Source organism: Strigops habroptila, chromosome 5 (genome assembly GCF_004027225.2).
Source record: "Strigops habroptila isolate Jane chromosome 5, bStrHab1.2.pri, whole genome shotgun sequence".
Lineage (NCBI taxonomy): Eukaryota > Metazoa > Chordata > Aves > Psittaciformes > Psittacidae > Strigops > Strigops habroptila.
The window spans coordinates 18,776,644-18,803,908 of NC_044281.2; the positions used below are offsets into that span (position 1 = coordinate 18,776,644).

The window sequence follows — 27,265 nt, forward strand, 5'->3', positions numbered from 1 at the left end:
ACGTGCACATCATTGGACAGATGTTCACTGTATTTACTTTATACTTGCAAGTTGTTTTGAATATACTTTATGCTCTGCTAGCTCTTCTGGCCCTCAAAATGTATGAATTAAATTCTCCCTCATTGTCTGTATTTCTTGTATTTCCATGATGTACGTCTGTGATACTGCTGTGTCCTGAACAGCAGAGTAAATACTGCAAATGAAGACCAGGAGGAAGCTGGCTCTGGGTTTCTTATGCTGGCTACAAGTTACTTATTCTAGACAAACTAAACAAGGTTTCTAGCTTAGTTAAGACATGTAATTGTAAGACTTAATTAAATATAATTCCTTTTTTTTTTTTTTTTTTTTTAATGTTTCAAGCAGATCTGTCTGAGATCCTTGGGGTGTCAGTTCAGAGTGCTTCCTTTTTCTTGGTCCATAGTCCCTCAAGTGCTTAAAAGTTCCTGGCAGCAGTTAGCGCACATTAGAAAGCCGAAGAGCGTATCTATTTCTACCAAAGGAATTGCTTTAGAGGTCGCACCTAAGCAAAAGCTGTCATCCAATTCAGATGTAACCTTTTTCAGTCTATGAGAATGTTTGATAACCTGACAGAAAAACCTTTGGTTTGATTTTCTTTCGGAATTGCCATTTATTGGTGTAGTCCTGGTTTTCACAATGACCACAGTGCCACTTCCCAAGTCACACTTTGTGCCTAACTTGTACATTGGCTAAGTCTGTCTTTTGGTAGCTGAAGCAGCTGTGTACTCCAACACCTTTTCTCATCTCTATGCTGCCACTTTTTCCTGTACTGTTGGACTGATTTTAGAACCATGTAGTAAAAGGGCTTTTGGTTTTTAAAAATAACCATATTCTTCTTGCTGGGTTATTTTAAAAATAGGTTGTTTCTCTAATCAGATTTAACATGTAATCCAGCAAACAGTCGTGCTGTTCTAGCTGAGGGAGCATTAAGCTCGTACAGTAAGTTGAAAAATGTTTGTAAAAAGGCAGCCATAAGAAATAAGTGATGCAAATTGCATTATTTTTTATTAGCTTTTTTTTTTTCTTCCAAGACTGCAAGGCTTGGAGATGTTTTCTGTCAAACCTTGCATTTTGTCCACTGGACCCTGAGGAAAACTAACTTTTTGATGACTGTCATGTATGCTGGAGATGTTAGTGAGATGCAGGGTTTGGTTGCAAATGTGCCTTTTATGCCATTGTTGTAATGATAAAGTATTGATATGGAAATCTGTGGACTTCTTTTGGTGATCCTTCAACAAAGATGGTTGGTATTTTTCCAATATGCTTTCCAAAACTTCTCTTCCGTCGTGATGAAGCCCAGCTTCCTACTGGCTAAGGATGAAGTTGTACTTTTCTGCTTGGGTTTACAGGTGATCATTTATTAACTAGTTACCAATGGCATCTCAATGGAAAACCTGATGGTCTGGGGTTTTTCTTCTGTTTGGAAGTTGCATTTTCTACTCTCAGGTTGCTCTCAGTTATTTTTTAGTGTATTTCAGGATGTATTTTTATCCTGAAATCTTATGCAGAAGAATAAAATTAGGATTGGGCTGGATTTAAGCTCTGGATATTGATGTCAGCGGTAGTTGCTAGAGATGCTTTGAAAGCTGCTATTTTAATATTGGTGCGAAGGGGTGTCTAGCCTCAAATGATATCCTGAAGCCTCAGTGCTTAGAGGCAATTAATAAAATGCATTAAATATCAACCCAACCATTTGCTCTTCTGGAATACTTCTGAAATGCTACTTTCAGTTCTGATTTTGAGTTTCACAGCTAAAGCGGGACTTCGTCTGGTTTTGGATACAACAGCAACAAGATTCTGCAGAACTTCAGTGTTTATCCTTAGATATGGAATTAATTTTCCGAGTATTCAAGCATTAAATGGTGAAGTTCTGTTAAAGTTGGTTTAAAAGGCTGTCCTTATAAAATCAAACTCCAGCGCTGCTTCTTTCCTTCTTTCTGCCTTCTTCCTTCTCTTCCCCCACCACCATCCCATCATACAGGCTTTTCCCCCAATAACGATGATGGCAGATAAGCTTCCATACCTCAAGCTCACTTTACTAGTTAAACTTCAAAAATACGTTTGAGCATAGGTTTGCATTTCAGTACTTACTGAGATAGCTGTTACTGAGATAACAGTTCCTTGAGGCTTATTGAATATTTTTATGCACCAAGCTTTGGTAATTTGATGTGAAAATTGATGTCTCAAAACCAAATAGCAGTAGGAATGGGAAGTCAAGTGTGTGAAAGAGTTGCAAAAGGGGGGAAATATGTAGCTACAAGAATGTAGGCTACCTGAGAGGGATTGCTTGCTTTCAGAGAGAATATGGAAAGAAGCAGAGGGAATCTGAAAGATAGGCAGTCTAAGACTCTGGGTTGAGCTGCTCAGCACTGCTCTGAACTGTCACAAAGCAGAAAGATTAATCCAGTGAACGTCACCATAGAAATTGTGTGTGTGTGTGTATATATATGAAGTGTGTGTGTGTATATATATGAAGATAAAAATACTGATGTGTCGTATTTTTTAATTGTTAGGGATGGTATGGTAAAATTACCATGCAGAGGAAAAAGTCTAATATCTTGGTATGTGCATTTAATCTATCCAAAACAGCAAACACTAAGATGTTTTAATCATAAGCAGATGGTTATTTCATAGTTTAATTACAAGGCAGAATATGAAGATTGTTTTGGTATGCTTATTGCATTTTTGCCTTCTCAACTTATCATCCAATTTTTTCTAATGTAACTGAATCAGTCAATACCACTCTAAGTTTCCTTTAAAAAATGTATTTATTTTTAATTTTAACGTGAATTACTTCTGTGTTTATAGTATCCTTTATTTTGCCTGGAAGTCTTTTGCACTTAAATGCAAGTGTGAAGTGTTATCCTGCATTCTGTGTAGTGGAGATGGTTTATTTATTTATTTATTTATAACTCTGTGTGCTTAAAGAAAACAAACCTGTTAATTGGACTGTGCAGTATTTAGGAAGAACCCAACGTGCTTCTGTAACACCACTCTTGCCCCAAAACTACATCAAACAACAGTGGAAGCACATCACTCTTTCAGTTGGCTTAAAGACCTGAATGTAAAAATGCCCTTCCAACTGTGCTACAATATTCAACTATTGTTTGAGATGGATATATAAAAGACAGTCAGCAAGAAAATATAAAATTTCTTGTCTTAAACTGATATAATTTATATGTCACATGGTGCTGTTTAAGTACCGAGTGCTTGGTGGAATTACAAAACATTGTGAGTGTAGGCAGAGCTCAAGTCAGTGGGATCCAGAACCTTACCTCGGTTTCTGCTTTTATCAAAAGAATGGATAATTTTCCTGGAGCCATAGTTCATCTTTGTAGTTAGTATGTTGAGCTTTTATTTGGAGCGATTGTTTAGTCATTATCATAAAACATATTATAAAAATTTTGATAATGAAGAGTTAAAAAGCTCCCAGTGTTTTCTTTTTATAAGCCACCTGTTGCCTTAGATGCGTAAGTATATAAATTCGAACAAAGTGCTCATCACTTGTCAGCCATCAGTGGCAGCATAAAAATTACTTGTGGTGCTTGCTTTGCAAGAAGTTCTTTTGTGTTTGTGACATCAGCTTTGTTTTATACAATTAAAGTATTACACGCTAGAATAATCTAAATTGCAACCACTAAACGGTGATGTAGTTCTTTTTTCATAGAGCTGAATTTGTTTACTGGTTGTATACAGCTATTGACTACTGTTTAACATGACATGTCCCTTTTGCCTTGAACAATCTTTGGAAAAGGTGTTTTTTTGTGTCCTGTTCTTGTCTCCCACCCCCTCCATTCCTCCGCCTTTCTCCATTATGGAAGGCTTTTCTTGTACTTTTTTTAACAAGTAGATATAAATACATGTTAGGCTTCAGTATTTTTTTTTTTCCCAACTAGCAAATTAATGGCACATGGTGATATTGCAACAGAGAAAAAAGCCTTGCAGTAAAGTGATCTGGACTGCAGGAGATGTTTTGTTCCATATGAACACATTTTGACATGAACGGAATAGTTTTAGTTTATGTGGTTTAAAATAAAACCCTAAAGCAAACTCTGGTTTTTATAACACACACAGGGTTTTCTGATTCTGACCCTACTGTACTAATGACTGTACAGATATCTACGGAATGGCTTTCTCTGTTGGAGATACCTTATCTGTGATGTTCTGTTCCTCTTTTGTTGCTTTTATTTTTTTTATTTACGTATCTTTCCACTTAGAAGTGAATGGGAAAAATTTGCATGTGATTGGGTTGTGATTTCTTAATATTAAGTTGTATTCCTTGGGTTAAAACAGATACTCAGTGCTATAGAAATTTGTGGAAAATACTGCTGTCCCCTCCTCAAATTCTGTAGTCTTGAGTAAAAGGTGATTTTTTCTGTGAATAGTTCAATAAAGCAGGTAAAATTAGTATAGTTTTTTGTATGTTGGTTGTGTTAAGTATGCAATAGGTCTGTTTTATTCTACATAACCTTGGGAAAGGAATAACATGTCTTCAGAATTTCCATATACTTAAAATTATATGAGGCATAGTTCCCATTTGAAGAAATTAGGCTATAAGGAAGCTACATCATTACTGATTTTTATATTAAATTGCTTTAGTTTTGTAGGGAATACATGAGAAGTGTGTAATTCTGTAGTAGTTTGCATGCAGGACTTACTGGCTCTACTGAATCTGCAGTAAAATCTCTGGCTGTGTATTCGTCTTGGAGCACTGAAGGTTGCCATTAGTCATCGCCTTGTCACCCCTCCTCCTTGGGCCAGAAGAACTGAGGCAGGAGTGTATAAGCTCAACATTCGTATTCTATTCTTTCACATAATATTGTTTCACATAATATTGATCTAGTAACTTGTCCTTCTGAGCAATACTGCAGATTAGGGACCACTTGCCCTAGCAACTCCATTTCTTTTTTTTTTTTTCTCAAACCTCCTCCCACTAGTGTTAATGGTGAAGTGAAATAAATCCCACTCTGTTTGCTCATGTGTTCCAACCACTTTATACGGCCCTGTTGGAGCAAGGGGTCTGTTCGTACTAGTTACACCTTGGACAGAAATTACTGAAGCTTGATACCGAGTGTCTTAAAACCAGATATCACATTGCTGGCAGGTTTCTTGCCTTGCTGGTTAAAGCTTTTGCAAGAGAAGGGGAAAAATAAACAATTGTATTTCAAGGTAATCCTCCAATCCACAAATAAAAATATAGTTAAAAGTAGCTTGCTGACAACGATTACAGCACTGTTCCGACAGTAATCCTGTAGTGATGGGGTGTGAAGAGGAAATAAACACAAGCTAAAGACCATGCTGAACAGTATAAAAAAATGCAACTGTACTCATATAGTCTCTTTTCCCATGTAGTGGCTTTGATAATAGTATGATAATTTTAATGCTCACATTTCACAGTTATGTTTAAACTGATAAACCATTTAGCAACAATCACTTTACCAAGATGATGTTTTTTATTTATTATTCCAACATCATTCTAAGCTGCTGACTGGTAAATTAGTGATTCTTGCTTTCATCTTTTCATATGTTTTCCTGTCGTTGTTGGCCTTGGAACATGTATGTTAAGCAAGTAGGAAGAGAGAATGAAAGTGACCTTTTAAAACACTTCTGTGTCCTTTCCAAGGGTGCAATTCTTTTATTTACTCCTACTGTGTTTGTGATTTAAATGCCATGAACTGCAGTCAAGTTCTGCTCAGTGTGAATAAAGATGGCTTGGTCTGAACCTAACTAATCAGTATATACTTACAAAAACCAAAAATAAACACCCTCCCCTCTCCTATATTGATTAAATTTGCAGACTGACATTAATGTGTCTGTGCTACATAGAATGAATAATTTAGTGTATGAATTAATTGATCATTTACAAATACGCATTCTTCTTGTGTGGAAAGAATGTTTCCTTGTAGATGATTTGCCCCATATTGAATTAAAATAACATCCGTATGCTTGTTTAGATTATTTTTTTTTCCTCTCTGCATGTTTTCACTGTGAGTGGTTTTGAGTATTAATGGATGCAGTTGCACTCATTCAGTAAATAATTGGGGAGTTTTGTTACATGCCTATATTTTCCTTTCTGCAGAAGCATTACAGTATCTCTGCTGGACTTGCCTTAGCCATTATTAGAACAGGAGAGTGCAGCATGCATACGCCTTGCAGAGCAAAGGTACCTGCCAGCCGAATCAGCTATTCAGCTTTTTGGGTGTCTTGCTTACTAAACCTCAACAGGGTTTCAGTTATTAACAGAAGAAAAAATATTCAGAATTACTTAATAATTCACTTTTAGTAAAGCCCTATACTTTTTTTTTTTTTAAAAAGTCTTTGGTCTTATTTTCATTTTCCTCCCGTGCTGTCAATGCAATGTTGTCATGCTAAGAAATTTTGACTACCTCATTTGAGCATTGTTGTTGAATAATCTGATGGACTAGATACTTCAAAAGGTAAATACATCACAATTCTGATCTTCCTAATCAGCCACCGTTTCAGACAAATGTGTCACAGCTTTTCCTAGTCTTGCTGTAGATGGGAATGTACAGCTTGCAGTGTAATGAACTAAGGGAACCAATTAAGTCCAGGAGCATAGTGTATGTGGGGTCTGGATGTGTAAACTGTGGTTGTCATACTCGTCCCCTGCAGACGCCTCTGCATCCCTTATAGGAAAGGTGATTAGCTTATGGCATACAAGCCTGGTCTTGTCTGCCCTGCGCTTGGTCCTTGCTACTGCAGGCTGGGCAGCTTGCTCAGTTTCTGCTGTGTTGTGTGTCAGGAGCATTTCAGGCCATATTTGGGAGAGGGAAGTGGGATTCCCAGGAGGGGTGATGCCAGGAGCCTGCAGGGGTGGCAGCACTACCTATCTGGAAAGTGCCTTCAGGCTGCCTGAGCCGCCTGCATATTGACAGGTTGTTGTAGACTGCCATTGTTCCCAGCTTGTGTGTCACAGTTACACAAGGAGTCCTTACTTCTTCAATGTCCTTCATCTGGTTCTCATAAGCAACATCGAAATTCCCTCTGTGCTGGAGAGAAACACTGCCTTTGTCAGCTAAAAACCTCAAGTTACGCTTTTCTCTCATCTCTCTCTGTTTATGGATTTCTTTTTTTTTCCCCAGGATTCCTCTGCACGTGGTAGTAGTTGCTGGTTTATTCCTTTTTGCCTTCTTCCTTTTTGTTTTCTTGCTATGTAACAGCAGGGTGAAGTTGGTTAACAGGGTTTTGTACTTCAGCGGTGCTATTTACTTGAATGTTGTTAATTTATTGTACTAGAACAGGGAACATGAGAAACAGTAATTTGTTTGCAGTCTTAGAGAGCTAAAAGCTTCTTCACTAAATAGTGTTGGGACCACTGCAGCTATAGGAAATTTGTTTTAAATGGATATGTTACATTTGGTGGAATTTGATAGGTTGCCCCCAGTTTAACACAGGTTTAAAATCTCATTCATAAAACCAGTGTGAAGTTACATTTTTTTTCTGTGTTTTAAGCTTTGCCTTGGAGAACAAATATCTGTTCTTTGTTTCAGAGCAAGCGTAATTATGCAGAAGTGCATTATTTTTGTATTATACGAGCACTCCGTAGAAGCATTTCCACATAACTAGAATGTAATACTTAGCATGTTTAAGAAGAAAGAGCCTTTTGGAAATCTTTGGTAATGAAAAAGATTACTTGTATGATGCAGCTTGAATGCATAAATCAGTCTCATATGTATGGTATGCCACCAGTTTTAATGTCTTGATGGAGTGACTAGATGGGTAAGCTGGGCTTGTGGATGGCAGTGTGGGGGAGGAAGGCAGATGGAGCCGCATCCGAGAGCAAGCCAGCATCTAAAGGCCTCTCTTAGGAGGAGGGGATATTGTAATATTATCAGCAATGTTGTGTTGAAAATTGAAAACCAGTAACTGAAAGCACATTGTAAAGAAGCAGATGATTTTAATGACTCGGAGAACATTTTTAAGGTTAGTAATCAGCAAACCACAAAGAAAATTATCTTGTGATCAGAGTTCTGATTTTTCACCGAAATCGAGAGCCTAGTCAAGGGTAATCCATCTTCTGTTCACTTAACATGTTTTTTCTTAGCTATACAGCCTACCAATTTATATAAAGAAAAGAATTTTGTATGTGTATGTACTATTAAATGACAGAACAGAAACTTACCAGCTTTTGTAGCTCTTTGGGAGTTCCTCGCTTCTGTGATAACGTCTCATAAAACTTCAGAAAATAATTTTATAGAAACAAATTGTTTGAAAACGCTGGCTTGCTGATAGTAAAATGTGGCCTGTTTTTATACCACTGCAGCAGCTATGCTTCTTCATTATTTTTTTTCTTTTGGTAAGAGAAAAGAAGCCCCTTGTTGATTTGTGATGTGTTTCTAACCTTTTTGAAGTTTCTGCATGACATTTTCATAAGCTCTGAACATCAGGGTTTTCCTGCCAAATGAAAGGGAAAGGATCTTAGATGGACAACATTTTCTTTCTGTGTTACGTGATATGGAATTTTTTTATTCCTGATCCAATTTAGGGTAGAACGTTTCATTATGTAAAAAGGTATGTATAGTATTCTTTGTCAGGGTTGTTACAAAAAGGGAAAAATCAAACCGTGAACTGTGTCTTCATAACAAAGTTAAACTGATTTGAAATCGTAAGGTTACTGAAAAATAGGATGTAACTCTGAAGAGATCTTATTTTCTGTCAGATTCTCCTCTTTCAACTAGCAGGTGACGTAAAGTCTGCTGGGACAGTTCTTCTGGCCTCTGGCTTGCTCCTGTTAGCCCTCTTTCCCGTGGGCAAATGGTGAGCAGGCTGCAAGTTGAGTTGAAACTTTGTGGTGGTGCTTGATTTGCCATCTGTAATCATAGTGTTAGAGGCATCTGTGTGAATGCTTAAATATTATATGTGCCTTTTCATGTCCTTGTCATCTGTCTTTCATTTAACGTGAAAATGTGTAAGTATTGTGGGTCAGCATCTACTGAGAGTCTACTAGGCTTAGCAACCCTAAAATAATTATGTATATTTTTATACAAATGATAGCCTCTTCAGGATAGACAAGGTCCAAGACAAATGCTAAATGGTAACTTTGGGGAAAAAAATTGCAAGGAACCTTGCTACAATAATTGGATTAAGATTATTATTTTTTTTTATAGACAGATTTAAGTGCTGATTGCAAGGACTTTCTTCAGGGACTTCAGAAATTTCCAGAAGTGCGATGGCGGGTATGGTCCTTTTCTTCTAGCGAGTTTCATTGAAAGCCAGAGTGTTTCGAGATGGAGAGGATCTTCATTCTGTCCAAGAATGATTTTTAGGCTTATTTCGTCAGGAAAAGAAGACCAATTTCAAACCAGACCTTGAACAAAAGATGTTGCATGCTAGAATTAGCAACCGACATCATCATTTTTAGAGTCTTCTCTGACTGCCTGTGAGTCTGATAGTTTATATCCCAACCTATTAAAAAAGTTGCAGTAGAGGTGGTGCTTCAAAAGGCAGTGATCAAGAGAAGGATGATAACAGTAGTATTGATTATTTTTCATTCTGAAATGTTTGGATTTCAAATACATCTTTTTTTCATCTATAAATCAAGAGCGGGAGTGTTCTAAGATAGATGTTTACTCATGCAAAAAGGCAATTTCTGGTGGCCTGCTTGACTTTTATGCTGCATGAAACAAATGTTCATGCTGATATTCATATGCAGATAGCTGTGGATACTTTGAGAATTTGAGTGTACAGTTATATAAGCACTTCTTTTGGATTTCAGAATTAAAAAAACCCTCCGAAGGGGGGGTTCCCAGCTTGTAGTGACTAGGAAACTAAGGCAATACTGCTGAGACAGGCTCTCTGCCATCCATTCAGTGTTGGCCACATGTTTTTGCTTGTGCCCTGTCCTGTGCCTGTATGTGAGCATAAAATTAATTGTGGTTGTGTGCCAAACTTCATGGAAGGCCTGATTTTGTTTATTACTAACAACTAATTTGCCGCTGTAATCCTTGTGTTTACCCATCTAGTAATCATGAAACTGTGGGGAAAGCTAATACAACTTCATATGCATAAGCATGTATGAAAGCTGGTGAATAATGGTGGGATACAAGGCAGGGGGGTGGGGAGGAAATCAGAAGGTATTTTTGTATGAAAGTGTTAATCTCCAAAGAGACTACTTGGTAGGGCTGTGTGTTTGCACACAGTTTTGCGTGTTGACGTTTTCAGGTGCTACTGTTAATACAGACAAATATAAAACATAATGTAATAAGTAGAAGGTGGGTTTAAAAATAGCATGTGAAGGTAAAATATTGCCACTATTTTTAAAGTGGTAATTTAATTGCAAAACATAAACCAATTATCTAACAAGTATGCTGCTGAACTGATGTTGCAAACCAGTGCATTTAAAAGAACACAGTGGCTTTTTTGGCAGCGGTCCCCTGACTTCAGCCCAGGGTGCCATCGTCACAGCTCGAGTTATCTTTTGCTGCTTGTCCCTAACTGCAGTTCAGGTGCTGTGGTGATGGCAGAATAGATCTTACTACTTACTATGAAATAAAAGTAGTGAAACTCTGCATGAATAATAGAGATGTTGGGGGTGTTTGCAAATGCTGAGCCATCTTGAGGGGTGCAGCTATTTGTGTTAATGGTGCTTGCCCTGCATGAACCGTGTGGTGAAAGCGTAGTCCCTAAACCACTTACCTAACTAAGCATAACTTGCATTGACATTTTTAATTCATCAAGTGCTGTAATTTCAAACTCCCAAGTTGAAGTTTTTAATGTTTTAAACAAAAAGATTTTTAACAAACTGTTCCTCATGCTACAGTACTTTATAGCATCTTTGTCTTTTTCTATCATTAAGAAAAGTGTTTCTGTAATGTTAATTAGCTAGTAACTGCTGTTTTCAGTGTGCTTTAATTGCCATATGTTGCTTGATTATATGTTATGAAATAAACTTAAGGTTATTCTAGATTGTTAAACGGTGAGCTAATATATAACTACTATGCTTAAGATGAGATTTTCCAGATACGGTGGTGGGAATACTGAGAAGAGGAAAAACTAAAAATGCAGTCCTATTCTTAGTATATGAAGACAATTTTAAGTTTTTAAAATTACTGTTTGTGAGAAATACCTGGAAAATACCATGAAAATACTTTGAATCATAACTGTGCGTAATCATAGAACAGATTGTAAAGATGTAACTCTCAGATGATTTGTGTATGTGTTACTAATAGGCATCCTTTGCTGACAGTCTAATTGTACAATGCAAGATACTTATCGTTTGCTATCCCTTCAGAACTTTCAAAAAATGCTCCTGTTCAAATTACATTTAGTAATAGCTACATTACTGTTGTAATGTATGTAGTTCTGTCTGCGCATGTAAGTAAGTATTGCTGCAGTGACAGTTGTACTTTTTAATTAGGAATATGCTTAAGTAACTTGGTGCTCATGGGCAGTTTTATATTCAGTTTCAGATAGAACTATGCTAAATAAAAGGTTGTACTTAATAGTTAAGTAATGTTTGGTCAACAAACGAAAAAAGTAAGCTGAGCTTTATAGATGAGTTAAAACTTCTCATAAATACATTTGATTACCTTCCATATTAAAGTAAAAAAGGTGAAATTGTTTTTTGAGCAAAACTTTTGAGTATCGTAAAATGTATCCTCTAACTTCTTTGTCTCCTCTAGGAAGATCTTTCCAGTAGTTTTATGTTGGCTATTGACGTAGCTGATCTAACACTGGAAACCACTAAGAATTTTAATATTGTTCATGTATAATTGCTTTAATCTCTGGTCTTTGCAGGAGGTGGTGCTTTAAATATTCAAGAGATATGGGTGGTTTTTTTTTCCCATGGTGTTTCTTTCTCAGATTGCTAGAACAAAATTCATACTTATTTCAGTTGATTGTGCGTAGAAATAAACAGTTTACATTTTCAGGTGATGCATAACTTTTTCATTTGTGTTACTATATCTTAAATTCTAGCTTCATCCCTAGATGAAGTGGTTATATTCATTCAGTGGTTATATGTATATGTGGTTATATTCACATACTCCCCCTCAGATCTTCAAGAAGTTCAATGTAAGCAGCTGTATAGCTCTGTTTGTGAGCTAACTTTGCAAATGGTGCAAAATCTGTGAAGATAAATCGCTATTGTGCCAGTTTATTCCCTCAGAGTTTTTTATCATAATTCCTTTTACAGAAATGTTTTCAAAACGACTTCACCAAAAATATTAACTCTCAATAAACCACCAGTTAGTACATCATTATATTCAAGATCTTTTAGTTTTGTGGGGTTTTTAAGTAAGTTTCTCTTTTCAGAGAGTTTTTCTTTGAAGTAGAGTCAGAGTATGGCTCAACAATGTTCGTACCAAGGAGGATAAGGTCAGCTGTGGGGGTGGGTTGATTGTTTTTTCCCTGTAGCCTAATAAAATGTGGCATTTTAAGTGCTGTGGAGAGGGTCTCAATTGTGGCCACTCTCACAGTTAAGAAACTCTTTAGGGACACTGAAGATGCATTTTCGTTCAAAGAAAATAAAACAATTAAGTGTTCCTGCCTCTACAAATGTTATAAAATGTAACAAACCCGTTAATTTTCCTTATTTCACTATTCATGGTGGGAAATGGGGCTTTGGTACAGGTGGGTTGTTGTTTCTTTTAAGCAGTTTTTAAGTATCAAAATCTCACTGTCAAGTCACCAAATGGTAATATATTTTCTCTCTCTCCACCCCCCCCCTTTTTTTTTTTACTCTTTTATTAAACTTCTGATCCTGTTAAATAATACTATTGGGAGCATTTTTTGTATAGGAAGTTGCAAGTCTTCTGGATTCTTTAGTCACTAGGTAACTTGTGTTTATGTAGCTGGCAATTATTCACTCCTGCATTTTCATGCTTTGTGCTTTGAAAATGTCATGACAAGAATAAGCTATCTCTAGAGTTAACCTTACAGAGTTGTTTGGGGTGGGGAAAATATTCTTTTTTCCCTTTTTTTGGAGGGGTGGGAATTTGATGAACCACCGTTATTAATAGACTAGGCAGGGTACAACTGAGATCTTAAAACATTTGAATTTAACTCGTACTTAAGGTTGATAAAAAATATGAATGAATCAACCTGGCCTTTAGGTGAAAAGATTTTCAAATATAAAGCTTTTGTGGCCCCAGTGGGATTGTTTCAGTGGTTGGCTGAAACATTTTAGAGAAGGAAAATGTTTTTTTAACTCTAAACCGAGGGAATTGAGTTGGGAATTAGGAACAGAGGGGGGAAAAGAAACTTTAAACCCCTCCTCTGATGATGATTATCATGAAACTGAGCTTTGCTTCAAGATTTTAACCAATGCTATGTTTTTATAATGTAATTGGTATTTTTTTTTCTCAGACGTAACTGATTCGGATTTCTTAGAAGATGCCTATAACAAACTGGATCCATCAATAAGTAACTCATTTACAGCTTTATTGTACTCAATCATGAGAAGTTTAATTGCAGTTTGCTTCCATCATTTTTCTTGACAGCTGTTGAAAAATACTGTGGTAGAACTGAATTTATACTGACTTTTAGGAAGCAGATATTTGTTCAAAAGCAGTCGGGGAGTGCAAAGATCCATGCCAATATTCAGAATTCATATTTCCCTTGAATGGAAGGTTGTGATAAAATGGTACATGGTGTGTTTTCATTGCCTGTTGAAAGACTTTCATGCAGTTAAAATAAGCATTTTGATGGTGGTTGAATTAAGAGTTTTTGTCAGTCTCTTCTCATCATGGATGATTAGACTAAAACGTCTGCTTGTCTTGACTTGAGATCACCACAGCTTCAGATAACATGCTTTGTGATTGAAGGTCGAAATATTTTGAATTCTAATAGGCTGCCAGATGAATTGCTTGAAATAGACTGTAAAATTTCAAGGCTTCCTTTTCCATCTGCTGTGAAAAGAACCATTGGGAATGGTTGAGCTTGATGATCATAGAATTACGGGATGGTGATTCTAAAACCCTCAAAGGGAAGTTGCTATGGAGATCTAGTTCCAAACTGTGAAATGATTCACCTCTGAAAGGCTTCAGGGTCTGAGAAGCTGAACACATCATTGTTCAGGTGGTCATTGGTTAGGAAATTGCTGGTGCCTGTGTAATCAGCACTCCTGTGGTAGTTAACGATCTAAAAAGGTTTGTTCTGAATGATGTGGGACAACAGCAATGTGCATAAGATGGCTTCTCTCAATCATAGTTTGCTCAGCCTGGTGCTTGTAAAAATACAGTGAGCTAAATGGCAGAGAAATGAACTGCTTCATTGAGGAAGTCTTTTAAAAACAAAATTCTTTTCTGTGATGGATTTGACATCTAAAGTAAAAGGAGAAGAACTGTTTCAGCTTAAAAAGCTGTGGTTAGATGTTGCAAAAGTATCACATTTATATATTTATGTTGCAAGGAGCAGAATGGTAGGGCTGCGTATTTGTATTTGCTTGCAGGCTAAAGGAGTAGTACTGTTAGAAACAAAGATTTCTACCCAGCCACACCTCGGGAACATAATGAAGTAGTCTCAATATGTTCATATTGCTGCCCCCCTCCCTTCCTTCCCAATTTTAGGGACTACAAGACACTCTGCTTTGACAATCATGGAAAAACCCACCCTGTATATCCAGGCTTCAAGTTAATCAAACCATATGTTTTCTTCCTTAGTTTCTAACTTACTTGCATGTTTTCAGGACAGGGGAAGGGAATAAACAGAAGATGTTTGCATAAGTGCATGAAACAATGCATTCTGTCAACTATTGCTAAAATTTGCCAGTAGATTCTTAAATTCTTTCTTGGAAACTTCAACACACACACAAATATCTAATGTACTTTTTCAAGGAAGGCAGAAGGCATTTGCTTAGTGTGCAAGTAGTTACTGACTTTAACTGTATCTAATTAAACATAAAACATTTTCTTGACCATATGAGATTCAGATAAAGAAGCTTGTGTTGTTATTTCTTGCATATCTGTTGAGTATCTCCCTTGTCACAATCCCTTAACATAATCTGTTAATGGGATTTAGTAAAGAAGACGGCAGTGGCTACTAGATGGTGCCAGATAGTTACAGAACACATCTGACATGTAGTTACCGTTGAAGTATAATGTTACTAGTAAGAAAAGCAAATTCCTGAGTTTAGGGATTACTTCACTGCTAAAATGTGCAAAAAAGTTATCTACTTAAAATGTAATTGATCAGCCAATCTATAGCAAGTAATATGCTTAGTTTTCTGTTGGGATGCTGGTTTGAGTTTTATAAGGAAGAAGGGACTAACATCCAAAGTAAAATTGTTACATTAAGATGTGAATATCGAACAGGAAACATTCCAAATCCCTTTTATCAGGTCTAGCATCTCAAATAAGATGCAAATCATATATTACCTTTTGTTTTTGGTATTTCAGGTCCTGCTCTAGAAAGATCATTTGATATATCTTGCGATTCCAAGCCTGTACCATAACGTGAGGTCCTAAAAACTGTGGTATCACCAATTAATTTATTGAAAATTAATCACTGCGTGTGAAAAATCATGTATAAAGAACAAACTGTCTCTTAACCAGCTAATGATTTAAATTTTTAAATTATTATTAACAGGATTTCTATTAATAGAAACCAATAGGCAGCACTCTTATAAAATGTGAATTGATTTGCAAAGGATAAATCTGGATGAACTGTATTGCTGCTTTTGCATTAAGTTTATGTAATACGTTATGAATGTGGGCCAGATTGTCCAGAGGGAAGGTTGTATGATGAGGCATGTTTATATAAGGTAAATTTACTGAGAGGCTTTTTGCTTTTGTTTTTAAAGATATTTTATTCACTCAGCAACACAGTACTTCATTACAAACTTATGCAGGGCATATGTGTACGTAATGGCACTAATAGAACAATTTTTGCTCAAGTCTTTATCAACTCTCAGTTTTGTTGGCTGGTCCTTCCTCTAGTATGTTTACTACTCCTCATCTCCATTGTGCAATGAAATAGATCCTCAGAAGAGAAACATTCAGATATGGAGAATAAGGTTCTGTGTTAATACACGATGAGCTACATTTACAGCTCCTTTTAAATACCCTTCTTCCAAAAACTCCTTCACACTTTTTGTAAACAATGAATTTGTAAACATAACTTCCCCCCCTCCATCAAATTCCATAATCCATTTTTATCACACTTTTGTAAGGCACTGCAAGAAGTTTGACAATGTTGTAGGGCTCTTGTTTTATCGTAACGACGATCTATTTTGAGTTTCAGAATATTTGGGAACTGCTTAGATAACTAACCTCTTGTAGCTGAAAACTTGTCATTACTGATTTTTGTCTAGGCACTTATATAGCTTAAGACATTGCTTTAAATGTTTCTGAAGAGAAGATGCCTTATTGAAACAATTTTACACCCTTTGTTGTGGGTTCCAGGAGGATTATGGTTTTGCATTCTGTGCTGAGCTGAACTATCCATTCTGTGTTCATTGTTTTACAAAGACTAATAACCCTCCAAGGTGTTGAAGAATGCAGAAAAGAGCATTGAGCTGGCTCTGCACAGGAGCCAAGGTGGACTCAGCAGAGTTTAGTGGCTCGTGCTTTGTTTCAGCATTAGGTATCTGAAGTGGTTCAGTATGAGTACAGTCGTGGTAACTGCTATGCAGTGCTATGCCAGACCCAATAAAACCATCAGGGCTCAAGTGGGGTTTTTTTTGCTATTTCTCTGTCTTTGGTGTAGTCAATCTGTGACCCAGGGCTGTGAATTACCCCATCTGGCAAGTATGTACCACACAGCCACTCACTCACACCCCCACCCACCCGCAGTGGGATATGGAGGAGAATTGCAGAAAAGCTAAATACCTGTGGATTGAGATAAGAACAGCTTAATAATCAAAATAAAATACAATACAATTATAATAATAATAGAAAAGAGAGAGAGAGGAATAAATCCCCTCAAAAACCCACAAATGGTGCACAATACAATTACTCACCACCCGCTGACCGATACCCAGCCTGTCCCCAAGCAGTAATCAGCCCCTGCTGGCAATGCCCCTGGTTTATATACTGGGCATGATGTGCTGTGGTATGGAATATCCCTTTGGCCAGTTTGGGTCAGGTGTCCTGTCTCTGCTTCCTCCTGGCTTCTTGTGCCCCTCCTCACTGGCAGAGCATGGGAAACTGAGAAGTCCTTGACTTAGGGTAAGAACTACTTAGCAACAACTAAAACATCAGTGTGTTATCAACATTATTCTCGGACTAAATCCAAAGCACAGCACCGTACCAGCTACTAGGAAGAAGATTAACTCTATCCCAGCCGAAACTAGGACACACAAATAAATTGTCCATGAATAATTAAAATGTTTCCTGTATATCTGGTCATTCAAGGACAAACAGAATTGTCCTGTGGGTTCTGCTGATGGCTGCTAGTTGCTATTCATGATCTGTGTAAATATATTGTCTTAAAAACACAGTTACTGTTAGCAGTTATATTTTTTTAAGGGTGAGTCTCAGAGATTCCAGGTAAGACCGGACACTGAAGAGCTTGGCAGTGGGTATTCCTAAAGAAAAGACCTTGATGACTGACTTCCAGAAAGAAGGGGTAAAATGCACCATGGAGGTGGTGGAAGTTATAGGAATACACAGTTAGATATATAGGCATATTTCTACTTTCCAAATGGTTTCTGTTTAGGAACCATGTTTTTGTACAGTGTAGACACGATCAGATTGCAAATACATGAGTTCCAGTCTACTTTTAATTAGGAACATTGTCTTCTGTGAACAGCTGGGTATGTGGTACACAGAGGCATGTTAAAAGTTACCCACTGATGTTTGTGGCCAGACCTTCCTGCATGCGCTGTCCTCCATGGAGGCAGTGCTGCCATGGGAGCGCTCACGAGGGAGGGTGGTACTGTGGAAGCTTTCCCTTGTTCCTGTTTGCTTCTCCTTTCACGAGTTCAACTCACAAAGGAAGGTTTGCAGTCATTGGAACAGAAAGTAACATGGAGCAGAGCATGGCTGAACTTCAAGAGACAGGAGTGCTTGTCTCTGAAGGAGATGTTTGCGTTCTTCAACCTTTTTGGCTTTTGGACATTTTGCAGTAATCCAGACTACATTCCAAATGCCCCTTCTTCCACAGAAGGGGCATTTTTCTAAATCACCATTATGTTTTAGAAAAATGTGAACAGAGAGGCTAGTTTTTCCTGGGGAATTCATATTTTAAATAATTTAAGTGGTATGTCAGCCATCCTGAAGTTTTACATCGGGTACTGCCCTTCCTAGTCTTCTGATAGTGAGTCCATGCGAATTACCATGTGCTGTGATCCTGGGTAAAGTTTGTTGCAAGAAGGGTAACCAAGGAGTTTGTTCTAAGCACTATTTGGTAGGCAGTGCAGTGATAGCATTTCAAATATATGATCAAGGGCAGTCAGAGCGAGCCCTCTGCAAACGGAGGCATGAAGGGCTCAAAGATTTATTCCTTCAGCTGTCAAATAATGTCCTTTACCTAGTGTGACCAACTTGATAGCAAATCTCAGCAGGTAGAAGGTTTTGCCTGCAGAGTGTTGACTACATCCCAGTGGTGCTAGGATGAAAGAGCAATGGCAAGTAAACACATTTTACATCTGAAATAAATCACTAATATTTGTCAGACTCAAGGGTAAGGGCTCTGGAACAGGATTTTACAGATAAGCTCATTGGAGCGACTGTCTTGGTAACAACTTTTCTCTGTTAAAACTGCTTCCACCAGGAGCAGAATCGTGGTTTCTTCTGCCGACTGATGTGTCCTGAAGTGAATTACTTTGCCTCACTGTTTCCCGGGGAGGTTATAATTCTCATCTCTGACCTTGTGCGGTACTTGCTTGATGAGTACTTCTATGCAAATGTAAATTCTTTGTATGCTCAAGAAGTTGATACTACAGTCATTTAAAATCCTGTATTGCTGCTACATGCTCTCATTGTGTGTCTGCCAGTGCAGAAATAGACTTGCCCTTTTTTGTCAAATACTCCCAATAGATTTGATATTGAAAGGACTGCCATTCAGCCGCTATTTCAGACTTTTGGGGAGGGGTGCTTGATTTGCGCTCTCTTGACTGGTGCGGTATTAGGGCTCAGCAGGGTAAATGTAGCTGCTTATCTTTTATATAGGTAAGTAATGAATTTGAGTCCTAATACCACACCAGTCAAGAGAGCCCAAAGCAGCTGCTTTTACCATCCTGTGTCTGTATAGCCATATGGTACACATAAACTGTAACGTTGTGTTCAAAGTAATTAATGCTGCAACTAATATTCCAAACTGTTTTTCTGTTGCTAAAAATCAGCTGAACTTGAGAATAAAAACAAGTGTGTTTAATGGGAATTAAAACCTTTTCTTATATTTCTACCATGCAGGTAAAACAAAATAATTATTGCCACAGTGACTGCTTGCATTTTAAATAAATTTATACATATTATTTAAAAAAAAAAATCTAGTTAACTTTAAAATATGTAAGTTTTCTTGTCATTTAGGGTTCTGTGAAGCTGATCATCAAGAGGGTTGCAAATCATTGGCGGTTTCTATTTTCAGAGTTCCACATCCCAGAGTAATTTGCTTTAATTTCACTCAATTTAACCCATACTTCACACCATCACCATTCAGCTTTAATAGCTATGTTCTATGCATAAGAAAAGCAGATAAATGTCCACAATTAGACTGCAAGTGATTACAACTAGTTAGGGCTTTATGAAGACAAAACTTAAAGGGCTGTAGCACAAAACAAAGCCACAAAAGATGTCTGAAAAAATTCTTTCTTCAGAAGTCAAGGTTTACTACAGCGTTTTATTTAATGTTTTTTGTACTTGATTTTGCTTATGTTGAAGATGTAGGCAGGTGCACCTTCTTCAACCGAAAATTACTCTGCTTAAAGAATATTAGGTTTGTGTTACAGGTGATTAATTTCACTTGAAATTAGCTTGCAAGGGAAAACATGCTAAACCTAGTTTATTTGTTGGTTCTTTGTTAACACGTGCTATGTTGAAGAAGCTGTAAAATGTTGACTCTGATAATATTCTTTTGCCCTTCTAGTCATGAGTATGCATAGTAAAATGTACCATCATCAAAGTTTAATACATTCTATAATGTTAAATGTACTTGTACCTCAGTCAGAAATAGCAGTATCTTTTACCGTTTAAATCTTTATAAGACTGATGATAGCATGTCAAGCCAGTCTAAGTACAGATATTATTTATAATTTAATGTTTTTTGACACTTGTAGTCTTGTTTCTTTTGGTAGCTCAAAGAAATTCCCTGCTTCTAGCCCCCCACCCAGGATACCCTATTTTATTTCTTTTTGTTCTCTCCCCCATTCCCACCCCAGTAAGTGGCCAGATAGATATTATTACTGGTTTATTTCAGGGCTTATAACAGGGTGCATATATGTATGTGTACTGTGATGTGCCATATCAGTCTGTGATGAGCAGCTCTTTTTGATAATAGTCGTTGAACGTGTGCTGGAGAGGAAATGCAAGTATCAATTATTCTCTAGGTCTGGGTTTTGGTGGTGTTATTAAACATTCTCTTATAGCTTATTGACAAAAAAGGCTGGTCATTACCCTAAATACCGATGGGAGTTTCAGCATGTGATGCAGTTCAGATTCTGATGAAATTGTAAGTATCGCTCTTAATTACAGCATAACATATACCAATGCAGTTTCTTACCTTTTGTACATGAATACAAGATGCCGAAATGCTGTTATGTGGAGCTTAATATTAGCCAAATATTTGGTTCAGTTTCACTTTAAGGATAAGGATAATTAAAGAAATGAAGCAACTGGAATATCAAATATAAATTAATCTTGAAGATATTAATTAATTTCCATAACTGCAATTAGGAGCAGAATAAGATAAATCTAGTAGTAGTATCTTGTTTTGGTTTTTAGCATCTCGGTGGCAGCTTGGAGCAGCTAGAAACAAAGTTCAGGCTATAAGCAGCTTCGTTTTTGTGTCAAACTAGTTTTATATGCTATATCATAAAACTTTCAGTCCAATCAGCAACTACATTTAAATACTGCAAATTGTGGCAGCAAAACAATAATTCTGCTGATTAGCCCCTTTCCATTTCTTGTAAGTGAACTGTTTATGCTGTTGAGTACCTTTTGAAAAAAGAAAAAGCCAAAACAGCCTTGATTAGTCAAGGAGTAATTGGATGACTTGATTTTAGCAAGAGAATGAATTGGTTGATGATAGCCTGTAACTAAGTGTAGTGGTTCTGTTCAGATGAATACATAACATACAGTCATCAGATCTTGACAGGTATAACATAAGCAATGCAAAAATTTCTGGAGGCTGAGAGGTAAATTTTGTCAAAGAATTTTGAAGCTGATTCTTGAAAGAAATGGAAAGAAATGTGCATGCCATTAGATGATGCTTAAAATGTGGTATTTGTTACTGCCGTGCTGTATACATATTTATGTGCTATTACTTTTGCATGTGAAGAAAAGACGTAGTCTGTGTGTCCTGGCTGCCATCAAGACCTGACAAATAGACAGTTCCTGCTCTTCCTCAGGGAAAAAACAGAACCAGGTTTCACATCTTCTCCAGCCAGTTGTGCAGTTTTCTGGATCTTTATCATCTAGGATCACTTGAAATCAAAGTGCAGAACCAGCCATCGTGTTGCTTCTTTACTGCTGTGTTTAAAATATTTCTGGGCCCACCACGCTTGGACCCAAACAGCCCAGATAAAGTGCTCAGCTGAAGATAAATCCTTCCCTGAAACTGAAAGATCTTTTAGGTTTGGGGCCACTGGCAATGGAAGAGGGAGCTGGATGTGGCAGTAATTGTTTCCAAGCTCCTCATTTCTAGTAACTACAGGTGAAGTCACTACTTTTGGTGCTGTTAGATGGCAAAATGAATTCTGCTGCTGTGTTATGCCTTACTGTTTCCCTGTGTAAATATTTGCCTTGTTTTAGTGGCAGTATCTGCATGCCACTTAAACATTATGGGAATTTACCACAGCAGATTTGTTTACTTACAGCAAACTTGATGTTTCGAACTCTGTAGTCTTTGTTCTTTTATACTAAAGGAAGTAGCAGGAGCGTTTCTTTCAAGCTAGCGTGCAAATACATCAGCATTTTCTGGGAGACTGTTTAGAAAAAGGGTTATAGTTCGATACTTAAAACATAAAGAGGTGGATTCTGCTCAACTTCCTTTTGAATAAATTCTCAGAAAAATATACCTCTGGTGGGATACGTGAGACACCAGAGAAGTCATAATCAGTTTTTTTAAATAATGAAATTACTGGTTAGTGTTTCCCCGTTGACCTTCCTGTATTGCTGTGTGCTTAGCTTAGTTGTTGCCAAACATGCTTCGTTGGGAAGATCCTATTTTATGTGTATAGTTTTTCCTCCCCATATAGGAAACTGATGCCTTTTTTTCCTCTTACAGTAGCACGCTATAGTTTCCTATGGTAGATGGAGGGCAGTTTTGGAGCACAAACAGTATAACTTTAGGAAGCAGGCAAAAGGAAGGTCCTGTGGTTTGGCGTAATGTTTGAAAAATGCCAAGTTCTTCTGTTCTAAAAGCAAATGCAGTTGGTGAAGACATGGGATTTTCATTACATTCAGTAGAGAAAATTATTGTCCATAGGTCATACTGTCTTGAGAATGCAGTGGTATGGCTAGTTTTGGAGAAATTAATATAAAACAGATTTTTTTTTTCCCTGGAAATAATAAGTAAATGAATAAAATGGCATAGTTAGATGTTTATTGTTTGAAATTCCAGACTATCACAATGGGTTTTTTTGTTTGTTTGTTTTTCTTTAAGCAGATTTTTTAGCACAGGTTTGAAAAAAATGTTTGTTGGTTTTTTTTACTGAAAGCTTTGGAAGCTGCACCACAGAGCTCAGCAGCCAGGAGCCTGGCAGGTGTAAGTATGCTGCAGAGGAGAGTGTGTAGACAAGTTTCTGACCTTGGAAAGGTCCCTTATCTTTACAGAAGTTGAACTCTCATTATGTTAACAAGACAGACACATTGTCTTTGAAGTTCACCGTATTTAAACACAGCTCATAATCAGAACGGGGTTTACTTCTCTCTCCCTTTTCCTTTCGTTCTTCCTAGAGTTTTGTCTCACTTTGGGCTAGGCTGTCAGTCAGAGGCTCATCTGGTTTAGGTTGGCAACTGAAGTCAACATTGGCAAACACTGAACAAGAGATTCACAAATATAGCTAACTGCCCGTTGCTTATCAAGAAGAGTCTCTCAATTTATGCTAAAATCTGGACGTTAATGCCAGTTTGGCCTTTTGTATATGTAAAATCTTACACCTACCACTTCCTTATGGACTGTGGCTGTCTCAGTGGGAAGAGATTTAAATTTCTCTAAGTGTTCCTGATAATGTAAGAAAAAAAAGTGCCATGATTAAATTAATGTAATGGATTTCCTATCTATTTAAAAGGGAACTGTGTGACTTTTGTTAGCACACCTGTTGATAGGTTTTCTCTTTTCCAAGCTAGGAAAATGCACTTTTCCTCTAAATAGAGAATTGAAAATTTAAGCTCAAAATCCAATGTTTTAATGGAATATGCAACTAGTATTCATTTCTTTTTTGAGAAGAGTCAAGCAGTGAGGAGGAAAGAAGGCTAGATTGTTACCTTGAATGGGAAATCATCAGCACGGCAGATGGGCTATTTACCTGACCAACCAACTTCCTGTTGCAAGACATGGGTCTCTGTCATCGATGTTGTCTAAATGAGCTGCAGGATGGCTGCTGATACGGGGTTGAGGACAGCTGATGGGAGGAGGAGACTTGAAGAAAACTCTGGCAGGACATTGAAAGTATTCATGGGTTAAAGCATTTAGTGGACTTGAGAACAAAGGTGAAATGTACAGATACAGTTTTACAGGGGTAGAATTGCACTGCATTGGTTTTGGATGAATAAAGGACTGGATTTTTTTGTAAAAAGGAATGGGAATATGTGAAGAAATGAAGATAATTGCTGGAGAAGTATGTTACTGTTGCTGAAGAAAATGGAAAAAATATGACAAGTATATAAGCTTTAAATAAGTGTTTCATTATTACTGATTCACCTTACACTTTTTCAGAAAAACCTTCATTCTTCCTTAAGACCAAAACCTTTTACTTTTTATTTTTATATTCTAAATGTAAGATCTTTATAGTCATGCAGCTTTTCTCTTGGCTTTAACAGTGGGTTTTCTTCTTATTATTTTTTAACCTGTGGACACTAAATGCAGAAGGAAGATATAAACAACTTGAGAATGTATTATTTAGATGGTAATGGACAATTTTTCCTTGGTACAAGGAAGAAAGATGTAAATGAGAACAGAGCTGCTGAATTATTTTTTCTAGTATTTGTTCATCTGAACACCCCAAGTCCCATTGAGTCACGTGCACTGACTCAATGATATGGATTTACGGAAGGCAATGGCTACAGCATCTCTTCCTTAATTGCCTGGCACTGGTATGGTTTAGTGTAGTGAGTTTCCATTTGACAGAGCAGCCTGCTCTCCCGTCATGGCCAGCACCAGGATCAATTGCTGAGGTTATTTTCCTTGTACCAAGGGAGCTCATTGATGATCTTGGAGAGAGACAGCTGATGGGAGAGGAGGGAGTTTCTGGTAACTACTTTTTAAAGACTTTTCATAAGTTTATGTGAAAATTATTTTGACATTTGGCTGTCAACATAATTTTAAACCTGTTTACCCTGTGTTTTGATGTAAACCCTTTGTTGCTAAACCCACTGTTTCCTTTAAGTTAAAAGGAACGATGAAGTTTTCAGATGTGCATGGCAACAAAGAACCAAAATGTTGTGTATATCAGTTGAGAAATTGTTTGTAGTTTACCCATTTCCTATCTTATATGTTGTATAAGAAATGTCTTGGGTTTTTTTGTTTTTTTGGTTGGCTGTTTTTTTTTCCTCCTTGTGTAAAAAAAGAAACCAGTTGAATTTTATTTTTATAATATTAAAGTAAAATTATTTTCATGGTTGATATCTCAGGCATATCTTTAATGTTACAGGATAGGCATACAAATATTCTGAAAATTGATCCAGGAATAAGAAATAAACTGGGTTTAATTGTTAATATTTTTATTTTTTAAATAAGTATTGATTTTTTTTTGGGGGGTGGGACTTTTATTTGCTGTTGCTGCTTATCTGATAATTTAAATCCTAGTTGAATTATGTTGCCAGATTGTCTTCAGAAGGGCATGAAGTCAGCACACATGCTTCAGTAATATCTGGTTGTTTTAACCTTATGTTTCCAGTTGGCAATTTGAAATTATGGCTTCAACTGCACTTTAAATATGTGATAATAGCATGTGTTTCTAATAAGGGCCAGCACCATTTTGTTCAGATAGTGTGAATGGTTGTCACTCATATATGACAAATGCACCTTCATCTGCTTCTTTGATGGCCCCCTAAAAACCATACCCTCAAATCAGGCCGATGAAATTAGCTGCTGTGTAAATTGTGTGTCTGAGTGGTTCATTATCTAATCACCGTCAGAACCACAGTGATAAAGTAGATTGAAACAGGGACGAGGTCTGCCAGATGATTTCAGGCCTTTTTCTTTTTTTTTTTCTTTCCTAAGCCCTGTTTCCCTTGGAAACACTAAGAGTCATTCAGAACTTCAGAATGCTTTGTCTAGAACTTCTTCTTTGCTTAATGCATAAAATTGGCCAGCCAGTGAGGGCTGCCAGAGTGATTTGTAAGGTTTTCTTTCCATGAGTCATTACTGTGTGTATTAAAATGTTCTGCGACGTTCAATTTAGCTAGTATGTTTGCCATTGCCGGGTTAGGTACTGTTAAATACAGTGGTACTTATTTTCAGGACAGTTCTCTAGCCTGTTCCTATTTAGAAGAAACTCTTAAATATGTTTATGTGCTCTCCTGAAGTGGCAAAGTGCTATGCTTTGTATCTGTCTGCATAAAGCTTTGGATTCTGGAGTTGATACGTAAATTAACAGACTGAAACAGTATGATGTAAAATACTGCAGGTGATATTTGGGTATGGGCAGTATGACAGACCTACTAATTTACTTTTTATCTGAAACTCTTCTGACTCTTCACAGTATGTTGTAAATATACTTGTCTTTTTAGTTTAATATATAATTTGTGTTTTTCTCATCTAGGAGCATTTGAAGATGATGATATCACTCATGTCGAAGGAAGTGTAGATCCTGTTCGTGACATTGAAATAATACATGAGGAACTTAGACTGAAAGATGAGGAGCTGATCATGCAGAGTATAGACAAGCTTGAAAAAGTAGCTGTAAGAGGAGGAGACAAGAAATTAAAACCTGAATATGTAAGTATATGACCTATAAAAGTAGGTCATTAAGTACTCTCTGTGCTGAATTGAAGTTTTTGTATTCTTGGGTTTAGTTATTGATCTCCCACATGTATAATATGATACGCTACTACTATTTTTATGTGTATTTTAGACTAATCATTATTATGAGTTGATGAGAATGGATTATTTGATGTGTTGACAGTGTAAATTTTCACTGATAAAGCTAATTATAATTTTTTAAATTAACCTGTTGTTTTCTTGCTGACACAGCTTCATATGAGAATTGCCAGTGCTTCGTCAAACTTAAATGAGTGTTTAGCTGTAATTCAAAGTCCAGCAGTCCCTTCTGAATTATTACTGGTGTTAAGTTCTAGTCTGATCTTGATACTAGCATTCCTGTAGCCACCAAGTGAATGTATTTTCTTGGTATAGGTGCACTTTGTGTCTTCTAGTGCACATTAAATAAAGACTGTTAGTTGAAATTAATTTTAGAATGTTGTTGTGGAAAACTGCTTAAATGAGCTCAATTATCACAGGGTAGTAGTGGTGTTTCTTTGTAAATTAGAAATGTATAATAATTATCAACTTCCAAGTATATTTTTGTAAATAATTATTTTACTGCCACTTGACTTTTGAGTCTGCTGTACTTTGCCAGTAGTCTGGTTTATTAATTTTTCTTCATTAATCTTGCATAAATATTTCAGGTGTTACATAAAGCACATTCGCTAATTATTACAGCAGTGTATCAGTGTGGAAATAAACAATTTATGCTTGACAGTTAAGTAGTAAAAATAGTGTTTTCTCCCATGGCTTTTTAGATAGCAAGTAGTAAGAAAAACATTGTCACATCAGTGCTGGTGTTAGTTTATCAGCATTGAAATGCAGTGAAATTTGTTGGCCCTACGTAATGTTTGGGAGTGAATAGGAACTGAAAGTGAACATCCCTGTCCAAAGTGTTCATGATTCTGTGTTAAAAATCACTTCTTTGGTAGCTTCTGTTGGTGAAGAACTGGTCTTCATCTGGCTTGAAAAGGCCTTTATT

General features: G+C 36.9%; 1 protein-coding gene across 1 annotated transcript in view; it reads left to right on the top strand.

Moving 5' to 3' along the window:
* OLA1 (Obg like ATPase 1) overlaps nt 1-27,265 on the top strand; it is a 101,247-nt gene that overhangs the window by 22,806 nt on the left and 51,176 nt on the right. The window contains exon 5 of the mRNA XM_030487939.1: nt 26,063-26,238. Coding sequence (XP_030343799.1) covers nt 26,063-26,238 — 176 coding nt within the window. The remainder of the gene's footprint in view (nt 1-26,062; nt 26,239-27,265) is intronic.